At 39.9% G+C, this 11,876-nt stretch overlaps 1 protein-coding gene across 1 annotated transcript; it reads right to left on the bottom strand.

Annotated features, from left to right (window-relative positions):
* Positions 1 to 6,802: 6,802 nt before the first annotated feature.
* LOC146004839 (uncharacterized) lies at positions 6,803 to 7,285 on the bottom strand. The gene has a single exon (XM_083143862.1). It carries the CDS (start codon positions 7,283 to 7,285, stop codon positions 6,803 to 6,805), a length of 483 nt encoding a protein of 160 aa, XP_082999988.1.
* Between the last annotated feature and the right edge of the window lie 4,591 nt (positions 7,286 to 11,876).

Genomic DNA, 11,876 nt, shown 5'->3' with positions numbered 1-11,876 from the left:
AAATCGATGTAATCAGACTGTGCGCAACGCAAAGAGAAGGCTCTCTTACGAATTATTAAATATGCAAGGCAGCCCCCGAATGCTGTGGAATAACTTAAGTAATCTAGGGCTAGGAGAGAAACGTAACGTAGATCCTACTCGTGTTTCTTCCCTTGATGAATTAAATACACGTTTCTCTCTCTCTAATTCAATGAATAACGATGCTAAAAATGTTACTATTAGAACTATAGCAAACCACAAAACAGAAATGGCAGGGTTTAATTTTAACCCAGTCGATGAGTTCCAAGTTGCAACTGCAATCGGTCGGATCAAATCTTGTTCTGAAGGAGCAGACAACTTCCCATTGCGACTAATAAGGCTATTTTACCTCATTTACTGCCATACATCACTGACATTACTAATCTTTCTCTGCGCTCTGGTATTTTTCCAGATAAGTGGAAAATAGCACACGTTCTTCCTCTCGCCAAGACTGACCCCGCCACTTCCATTGACAATTTCCGACCTATCAGCATTCTTCCCGCGCTATCCAAAGCATTAGAATACATTGCTCACGACGAAATCAGCCGACATACAAATCAAGTTCGGGCTCCGTTTCAGTCGGGATTTAGATCTAATCACGGCACTAGCACCGCCATGACTCACGTAACCGACGACGTCAGACAAGCTATGGACTGCAGACAGGCGACAGTTTTAGTTTTATTGGACTACACGAAAGCTTTCCAGTCACTCGACCATGATATTCTCATTTCCAAGCTAAAATCATTTTTTAATTTCACCACCTCTGCAACCGACTGGGTCAAATCCTACTTAACTGGACGTTACCAAAGGGTGGTTTATGATGGCAAATGCTCGGCGCTATCCGAGATCACCTGCGGCGTTCCGCAAGGAAGCGTACTCGGCCCTTTATTAATTTCTTTATACATTAATGATCTGCCAAATATCTTAAAACACTGCCGTTATCACCTGTATGCCGATGACCTCCAGTTGTACTATTCTGCACCCCCAGTAATGTTAAGCGATGGCATTTCCAAGGTTAATGAAGATATAGAGAGGATTGTTAACTGGTCGCTAGACAATGGCATGTATATTAACCCTAATAAAACACAGGCGATTTTGATTGCTTCCGATAAACTGAAACGTTACGTAGATCTTAACATTCTGCCTTCCATTCTTGTAGATTCGACTCACATTCCATTTAACCAAACTGTTAAAGATCTGGGAATTGCATTAGACGGAAATTTATCATGATCACATCACACAAGTTCGGCGTGTAGAAAAGCTTTCGCATCTCTGTATTCTATAAGGCGCATGGGCAAGTTCCTCCCCACCTCTATCAAGGCCAAACTATGTCAGTCCCTAGTTTTATGCCATTTAGATTATTGTGACGTAGCGTATTTCGGCTTAACAGGTGAGTCAGCTAGACGTCTGCAGAGTGTTCAAAATGCCTGCGTACGATACATTTTTAATTTAAAATATTGGGACCACCTATCACCTTATTTTCTCAAATTGGGGTGGCTACGTATGCAAGAAAGACGAACGCTGCACACTCTGATTTTACTTTACAAAGTTCTCAACTTCAAGTCACCTTCCTATCTCCTCTCTCGCTTCCAATTTCTTCACGAATTTCACGATCGTGACACCAGATCACGCAGCTCCTCAGTTCTCTCTATCCCCGTCCACAGATCAAACTTCTTCTCCAACTCTTTCTCCGTATCGGCTGTAAGACTATGGAATCAGTTGCCAGAAAGCACTAGAGCAGTAAGCTCCGTCGGTACCTTTAGCAGACGTGTTCGCCACTCTCTTCAGAGTAGTCGTTAGATCTTCCCCTGTCAAGCAGACTAAAAAGCATGTGCAAGTGATCGAATTCTTAAAATACCTTGCAGTTACTTAAATACAATTTTAAATTTTGCATTCTTTCATTCCATATTTAGTTTTTTGTATATTATATATTTTGTATTTTGTGTGTTATATTCAGGGCTTTAAGGCTTGTGTGTATGAGTATAATATGTGTGTGTGGACCTATGTGAAATGACTTAGTGTACTTTGTGTATAATATAATAATGTATAATTTTAAATGTATGGTTGAGTGGAAGAAAAGGCTTTGTACGGCCTTAACTCCGCCATTTCAAACAAGGCATTAATAAATAAATTAATAAATAAACTTTTATAGTAGTGTGCATGCTCTAGAAATATTAGTTTCAAAATTCTGCATATTTTTATGCCTTTTTGTGATTTTTCTTCATTTAACCTCCACCAAGGTTGTCCAGGAACCCAGAAGTTCTAATGGGTTTTATTGGGTTCCGTGCAGGAGCGGAACTTTTTTTTGTCGCACAAAGTTCCTGGACCGAATTGAGGCCTACACTTGCCGATTTTCTCTCCCGGGTGGGAAATGAATTTATTTACAATTCCTGGACCATTAACAACCCTGGGATTATTAAAGATTATTAAAGATCAAGTTACGCATACATTCTGAATTGTTCTATAGGGTTCCGTATAACAGGACCGGAACTTTTTCTCTCGCACAATTTAAATTCGTACCAAGTTGCAAACTGTTTCATTTCAATGCGGAACTTGGACCTTATTTAAATTGACTCGAAAAAAAAATGTTCGTTGACCGTATTTAAATTCATCAGGAAATAAGGTTCCTGGACCGAATTGAAATTCATCTGGAAAAAAATATTCCTGAACCGAATTGAAAACTTTACAGATGAAAAGGTTCCTTACGGTCCAGAACCCATTTACGCTTGCTGACTTTCTCTCCTGGATGGGAATTGAATTTATTTAAAATTCCAGGTCCTTGAACAACTCTGGCCTCTACCCGCAAATGCAGACGCTGTGGCTGCTGCTTAGGCGGGAAAGTTGACTACATACAAATAGAATTAATCCGAACTTATATAACTATTAATGGTTAGTTACATAATAATATCATGAAATATGGAGAGCCAAATTACTTATCAAGCATTTTCTGTTATTTGCCTATCCTAGTGGGAGCGAAAATCTTTTGCCCTTGGTGGTGAACTCGGTTCCTGCAAATTCAAGACGGCATTTTCTAATTTTCATTTCTATTTGGGCCGACAACTCCGTGGTGGAGTGGTTAGCAGGTTACGCTACGAAGCAGTGTATCCCGGGTTCGAATTCCGGCCTGGGTGTGTGTTCTTTGTGATGGTCCTTTCATCAATTTAATCTTAACTCATTCTTATCTTCACGATTAGCCAAAAAGTGTCGGAAAGGTGAAGTAAAATGAACCAAGTTAATCAATAATTCTATTTCGTTATATTACGCCGCTTTTCTACCTCTTGGGTTAAATGCGATGATGAGATTGAATGATGATCCGAAGGAATAGCGATGCGGGAGACATGATGCAACCACACCTGTCCAAGGTCCGAAACTGGGACCTCTGGTTTCGTAGCACATTAAGCTCATGCTTCGGGAGTGGAATCCTTTGAATGTAAAACTATAAAAGTATCGGGTGAAAGAAAACAACATTATACTGTGCAAAAAAGCCATGTTTAGGTCCTCTAAAGAAAACTACAATTATTCAGTAAAATTGATCAACCTAGCTACGTCCCTGATGATATCCAACGAAAATACTCATAAATCTTCCCCTTTTATGATAATTTTCGCGGCATCACCAGCGCCGGATTTACCTCTTTGCCGCCCCTATGCCAAACAAGCTCTGCCGCCCCCATACCGTTTATCAAGAATGAAAAAAAATCATTATTTTCTGTATTACTAGTTTTACTATTAACGGCATGCAGTATTAATTAATTGATAGTTGCATACAAAAATGTAACGAACTGATATGACATTGGATTCATTGGATGCACAAGAAACATCTGTAGAATTCACAGAACACACACTGAACACACACATCAACGGAACTTTCCTCACTTTTTTCCTGATTACATTTCTTCAGAACCTTCTTCAGAAATGCTTCCTGCTTTTCATCTTTCTCCGCAACTTACCCCAACAAACGCACGTCGGACACTGACACACGCGAGACACGACACACCACCTACTTCTTGAATAATATTCTCGAGCAACTAACAGTAGAATAGTACAATGCGAAACCCCTTACGGAATCAATGTGCCTTTGTTAAGTTGGTAAGTTCTGTATGGCACTATATTTTAAATAATGCTGATGGTTAAATCAATAAAGTTTGTTAAATGACAACGACTCCTTACCACAAGAATATAATTATTCTTTACGGATATCCCCTATAGCGGTTGGGGGTTCGACGTGCTGCCCCCACGTCACCCATTACTGGTTAAAGATCAAACCTCTAGGTAGGATTGTTGGAGGGAGACTGGCAGTCGGGAGATAGGCCAAGGCTCTTCCCAGGGCTGTCGATCCACGGGTTATTATTTATTTATAGACGCTTAAATATCAGTGGCGTAGCATGGACATTTTGGTCGGGAACGCCAAGTCCGAAGGAAGGGTCGGCCCTTTTTTGCTTAATAATTTACTTATGATTAGTCGCCACAGGTATTGTTTATTTGCCTGAAGTCAGCTGGGTTTTCAATAAAACATCATCATTGCATGTTTTAGCTAGAAAATGAGATGCCTCACTATGCCACAAATGTTTTGAACTCTGGTGTTTTATTCTTTTCGGTATGACGCAAGTCATTAGAAAACCTACCTGAATCTCAAGCACCTCTGAACAACGTTAGACGTCATTGTTGTGGGTGATCCAACTACTGATTGATTTGGTTTATTTTACTTCGCTTCTCTACCACTTTAGGTTAATCGCGAATATGAATATGAGTGATGATATTTATGAAGTTGATGAAGGGACATTCATAAAGAACACCCGTGCAAATGCCGGGATTCGAACCAGGGACCTCTGTCGTCTTGACGCGGTGCAAAACACCAGTGACGTGTGGTGACGTCGACACTTGGGGTAGCAGTCAGTGGCATGCTCAAGGGGGGTGGGATTAGTGTGGATCACACCCGTATTACTAAAAAAAAAGAATATCAATAACAGAAAGAGGTTGCAAAATGATGACAGAGTGCTAAAAAAAATGTACACGTAAACTCCACCCACATTCGAAAATAAAAAACGATTTGATTTGACTACTAAGCCAGAGATCCTGGGTTCGAATCTCGGCTTGGCCATGGGTATTCTTTGTGTGTGTCCCTTCATCAATTTTATCGTACCAAAAGTGGCGGAAAAGCGAACTAAAATAAAGCAAATTGAGCAATCAATCAATTATTTGATTTAATTTTTGTTACTTAGCGTCGCTTTTTTGTCACATTTGGTTAACTGCGAAGATGATAAGATAAAATTAATGAAGGGACAAATGCACACAAAGAACACCACGCCCAGGTAGGGGTTCAAACTCCAAACTCCTGGTATCGTAGCGCACTGTGATAACCACTCCCCCACGGTTGGTTGATTTGGTGTTTTAAGTACACTTTATGCACAGAAACAAAGCAGGTAACATAACACACTTTTTTGTAGTTCCTTCAATAATATTCATTTGGCTTTTTGAGTTCTGAGATACATTTTTCATTCCAAATTATTTCATTATTCACCGCAGAGTACAATACATAGGACAAGAATGCGCAGTCATCACGGGTTTGAATCCTGGCCTGGATTGTTCATATATGGTCCCTTAATCAATTTCATCATATCATCACTCATCCTCATTTTCGCGATAACCAAATGTGGCAGAAAAGCGAAGTAAAATAAACCAAACCAACAACAATATGCCCAAATAAATACATCCGTATTTATGACTGTTAGAGGCCAAGAGAAGTATATTTAAATAAAACGCTCCTAAAACGAGAGTGAGAGAGAGCCCGAGCACATATTTGTAATTTAATCATTATATATTCCATACTTGAAAATATAAAAAAGAAAGAAAGCATAATATTATTGTCTGCACATAACACGTTCCCATTTCATAAATAATAAAACTGCATCCCATGTTATACATACATATTGTACAACGTGTAAAAGGTTGTGTAAATACAGAGAACATAAGTACTTCAGAAAATTTTACCCTGAGTTCTTTAGAAGATTTACAAAAAAAAAAAAAACTGTGAGAAACCAATCCCCTATCTGTCCTATAGGAGATAGACTGGGGGACCTGAAAGCCTAGGCTTTCAACCATTGCAGCGGGGGCGAGGGGACAAGGGAGGTAGAGGTAAAAAATTTCCTTTTTCCTTGGGGCGGCCGTTTCTGCCTTGAAACTGGTCAGGCGGAAGAAGAGCGAGCCTAGGGTATCCAGCCAGCTTTGCCCGCGGATCACACCGATGGACGAGAAGTGCGTGGAGAAGAAAGTGTTGCATATGAACTGTGGCTTCAACAAGGCAATAAATATTGTGATTTGAATATAATTCGAAATGTGATATTGATTGATTTATCTCTGCTAGACTAGCTACTCCTCAGTTCACGTCACTGAAAAACACTCTGACACGGAGGTGGGTGGATGATCCAACTATCGTACACTCTACTGACGTAGAGTAGTCACAAGAAAAGCTTGCCACAAAAATCTGCGCGGACTTTCGCCAACATTCGGGTCAAATCGGTAGCTTCGCCCTTCGTCCGTACGAAGGTTGACGATTAGACGGATGTTTGCAAGGCGACAGCCGATCTAGGGGTCTCGACCGACTGAATGTTAACACACAAATTGAAAACTGTCAGAGGCGCAGCGAATTTAGTACTTTATTACAATTATGAATAATAGTAATAATTTTAATAATAATACTTACATAATGTGTTCCTAGTCTGCATCTTCTTGATGTGGATGAATCCAACTCATTTCATCTTCACTGCCATCATAATCCATGGTGCTATCAGTGTCGCTGTCGGCTCCCAGGTTGATGACTCCGTTCGGATGCTTCATCCAATATGTGATCACTCTCAATGTACTTGTTTTCAATGCTGTTTACATGGCTACAGCGAGCTGCCCAATCCTCTGCTCCAATTGACTTTATCTTTTCCATGAGCAACGTTCTTGCATCATCGATTTTCAAAGTTACATTCTTTTGAGCTACATAATTTTTAATTTCAGCCCAAATCATTTCCACCGGGTTTAAGTCCGGATGATACGGAGGGTGGCGGAGGACAGTGTGGCCATAGCTGGCTAGCAGTCTGTCAATTTGATATGTCTTGTATGAGGGTTTGTGGGCCTTAACCAAGGTGTACAACTCAGGTTTTAACATCTCATCAGAATACGAAATTCCCTTCTCTGTCAACCAGTCCTGCATAACTGCCTTACGAGAGGATGACGTAGGTGCACGCTCACATTGCACATTATGGTACGAAGCATTATCCATTACGACTACATAACTGGGTGGCAAATTAGGAATTAATTTCTCTGTCAACCATCTTTCATAGTTTTTGTAGTTCATCTAGTCGTGATAGTCTCCAGTTTCTGGTGGGATTTGAAAACTAACAAGGCATTTGGCACGAAACCTGCATGCACGATTATCAATCTTTGGCCTTTAGAGATTGGTGCTTTCAAACCTTGTAGAGAACCATCACTCCAACAGTTCGTTTTTGTGTGCGAACTGTGCAGATAAGTTTCGTTATTGTAAACAATAGGCCTGCCATCGTTTCGGTACCGTTTTACGCTCCTTATGTATTGTATTCGCAAAAACCTTATGTCATTCTTCTCCATTAATATTCTGCGCATGTCTTGTTTTTTTCCATCGAAATCCCAAGCCTCGAACTATCTTGCTTAATGTAGTTACACCACCTTGAAACTGTATATCTTCAAACAACTTCCTACGAATATTTTGCAGCGTTGGTCTCTCTGCATTGGTTGTATGAAAATTGTGAATTGTTCGCCTTACCACACACTTATCAAAATCATCCAATTCACACTTTTTGACACATTTTGGTCTTCTTTTCCCCGGCGTTGTAAACGATTCAACTTCCCCACTTTCAACCGTTCTTGCTTGTTGAAGCACACTCCGCACCGACCTTTCGGACACACCCGTTGCTTTCACCACTTTCACTTGAATTTCTTTTACATTGCGAGGAGCACCTGTTTCATTTCTCATGAATTTGTAGATGTTATAAATAACTTCCCTTGTTTGACTATGTCATGTGTTGGTACTTCCTCATTTAGACTTACGTGGGGCCATTGTTGTTACGCTCTACAGCACATACACAGTCACGTAGAGCTGATATTTAAATATTTAAACACAGAACGCCACAATTACTCAATAACACTAACTCGCTCTTGCTGTGCGTGCACCGCGGGACGATACATACCGCTCGAGCCGATGTTGAAGACTGTGCCCTCCAACGAGCGTTTTATCAAGCAGAGCAGCCCCGTGATGAGCATTGGGTCATGTAACAGTGCTAGTTCTCCTCGGTTGCAGCAAAGCATTCCGAACAGTAGACCACGATATCCTATTGGCAAAATTGTCATCTTATTTCAACTTTTCCCAACCCACCGTTGACTGGACTCGCTCGTATTTAGCAGCCAGACAGCAATGCACATTCGTTTCTGACAATAAGTCGTCGTGGCTGCCGATGAATTGCGGTGTACCCCCAAGGTAGCGTTGTGTCTCCGCTGCTGTTCTCCATGTACGTAAATGATATATCTGGGACCTTTTAATCAACAAATTACCATCTGTACGCTGATGACGTCCAACGTTATTTGTCGTTCCCTAAAACAAGCATCAATATGGCCATTAAAGCCCTAAACGCTGATATTATGAACGTCTGCAAGTGGTCTGAGGCAAACGGTCTGCGAGTAAATGCTGAGAAAACGAAATGTATTTTAATTGGCTCACGTCAGCTCATTTCCACAACAGAGAAGTCCTCCATCCCTGACATTCTTGTCGAAGGAAACCCCATTTCGTTGTCGGTTTCTGTAAAAGACCTGGGAGTCGTCGTGGACTAAAACCTCGCTTGGAGTGACCATGTGAAGGCCATATGCAAAAGATCATACGCAGCATTACACTCGCTGTATCGCCTTAAAAATATTTTACCGCAAGAGGTAAAGAAAACGCTCGTGGAGTCGTTAGTTCTGCCCCAAATAGACTACAGTGACTTGACGTATATTGATCTCAACGGTGAACTAGCAAGACGTTTACAGCGAATACAAAATGCATGTGTGCGCTATATTTATAATATCAAATATTTTGACCACCTTACCCCGGCTTTCAAGGACCTAGGCTGGTTCGACCTTTTCACTCGCCGCCGCATCTACGCTCTTACAGTGCTCTACAAAATAGTAAACTCACGAGAGCCGTCCTACCTACTTTCTCGATTTCAACCCTTAATTGCAGCACACACCTTTGCCACCCGTTCCAGAGACAACTCTCTGCTGGCCATTCCCTCCCACAAGACAACGTTTTATGGAAATTCCTTAACGGTCACTGCTACCAGAGCGTGGAACGACCTCCCCAATGACATAAGAAACTCTACTTCCCTCGGCCAATTCAAATCAAAATCATCTTCTGGAGACAACTTACCAGTACTGAAAACAGGGAAAAAAATTAAACCTTCATGTAAACTTATAGGACCAACATCCACCGACTTTTTCTATAATTTGAGTATGTTTGTTGTGTGTGTGTGTGTTTATGTTTTACGTCTAGTTTTTAACTTTTCTTAGTGTGTATGTATTTTTTGTTTTTCTTTTTTATGTTTTTTTGCGTGTTTTTCTTTTATTATTCCTTGTGTTTTTCTTTCTTCTTTGGTATCTAAATGTTCTTAGTTTTATATATTTCATTTTTTGGTACCTAAATGTTTTTAGTTTTTATATATTTCACAAAGAGTTAGCTATAAGAATTAATTTAGAAAATGTAAAATAGAAATGATTAGTTGGAAGAAAATGCTTGTGCCTTAACTTCGCCATCCACAACAAAAAATAAATAAGTAAATAATTTGTGTACGCATTCAAAGTTTCTTTAATATATATACACCTAGGTGCATACATACATAATATATATTATTTAAATATATATATATATACATAAATACTTAATATATATTATTTAAATACATTACATAAACAATTCATCTACCTCAAACAGCACAAATTCTATAAATTGTCTCTCAAATGTGGACGCTGTTTTTCCTGAAAAGAATTATTCATGCATTTAAAACAAAATGAATTAAGATATGTCTTACTTGTCTCTCTGGCTTTTGCAATACATTGCAGAAAACAAGCATCTGTTGCGAGCGAAGCAAGCAAGAAAATGTTTAGATTCGTTTTTTTTTCTTTGCAAACTGAAAACACTAAGGGCGCAAATAAATAATTTCTCGGGGCACCATGGCACTCTCATTTACAACTTTTTCATTTAGATCGTTTGGCACCGAAGGCCAACTACCCTCGACTCCAGCTACAGCTCTGAACTTGATAAGACTAAGGAAAGCATATGTTGCGAACGAAGCGACCAAGAAAATTTTACGAAATGTATTTTCTTTGCACAACATTTTAAATTCAGGGGAAGATTAGCCCTCTGTGCCCCTTGTAGGTGCCCTTGGTCGTCAAAGTTTTCCCTCTTTGCCCCCTTAGAATAGCTTTCTGTCCAATGTTGGGAGGGAACAATGTCACCTGCTCCCTGTTGTTGCGCCACTGCTGATTAACTGCTCAACTTTCTTCATATCAAAATCTGAGTACATGCTTACCACTGGATTAGGCACTTACTTAGGGGGTAGGAGTTCATTCTCTCTCTCTCTCTCTCTCTCTCTCTGCCGTCTCGTTCACGCAAGATTAATCAATCAGTTTTATTTATAGTTTTTATAAAATTATTTGTCCTTACTTAGTTGACGTGAAAGTCTCAGTTCTGCATGGATTTATTGCATTATCTTTATTTATTGTTGTGTTCTGTCGAGAACCTTTAGAGAATATACTGTACCTACAAGGCTCATCATTTGGTGACGTGTGGAAGGCGCATCGAATCCAATCGCTGTTCCCAATTACCACAAGCTCTTGGTAATTATGTTAATTTTGGATTTTTCACTGGCGATCAAACATACATACGAGTATTACAAACTAATAATTTTTAACAAATACGCCGGCATACACTAGATTTATTTCGCTGAAGGCCTTCGTTGACGCTCCACCCCTTCATATTTCATGTATGTATGCATGACTACACATCCCCTGGAGGGCTCACTACTGTCTTGCAGTATGATGGATAATATACAAATGGATATTCTTATTCTATATATGGCAATTTAATTCCTGGCTGTTATTTCGTTCATTCTACATTTGTTGCAGATTTACACACATTGCATTGCGAAAAATGGAAGCGCCAAGCGCATTTAGTCCTTAATTTTTGATCCCTACAACAGAATTCCCGGGTTTGAGTCCAGACCTGAAAATGGGTCATCGCCTATAATGTCAGAAAAGCAATTTAGAAGTTCAAAAATAGAAGATGAACCAACATTACTATTAGATTCTGACCACTTAACCACGGGGGTTGAATTCTAATTTCGGAATCATGTTGGTCTATACTCTCAATTTGTATTTAAACGACAAAATCTCCACAACAAAGCAAACGGAACTCACTGTTGCTCCAAAAGCCAGGAGAATAAACACTCCGCTCAAATGCTTTCCTGAAAGTGGTCTAGTCATAGAAGTTGTGTGATGTTGACTAGATTCAAATGTCTCATCAGTCTCCCACTTTGAAGTTAGACCAGATTCATCAATTCGCCTGATGAAATATTCGAATTGAGGTTTAAAAATCGAATGCTTCTGCAGAAGCAGTACCCTGAAGAACGTAAATATTATTTCTGGTACAATGTGTATCAGCAACATTCCCTCTTTGTCCGTGTACTTCGCTTGTAAGGTTTCCTTAGGGATTACGGTGTTCAAGAAGAATGCAAAGTCCTTCTTGGTTATGACCCTGTCCAAGCCTCGGGGAATGGAAGGTTCGTCGATGTATTTCTGGAAGATGGTCT

The sequence above is a fragment of the Lepisma saccharinum genome, chromosome 22 (assembly GCF_977018435.1).
Source record: "Lepisma saccharinum chromosome 22, izLepSacc3.1, whole genome shotgun sequence".
Lineage (NCBI taxonomy): Eukaryota > Metazoa > Arthropoda > Insecta > Zygentoma > Lepismatidae > Lepisma > Lepisma saccharinum.
Note: the sequence above shows the minus strand (reverse complement) of the source record. Positions and strands in the feature narration are given on the sequence as shown.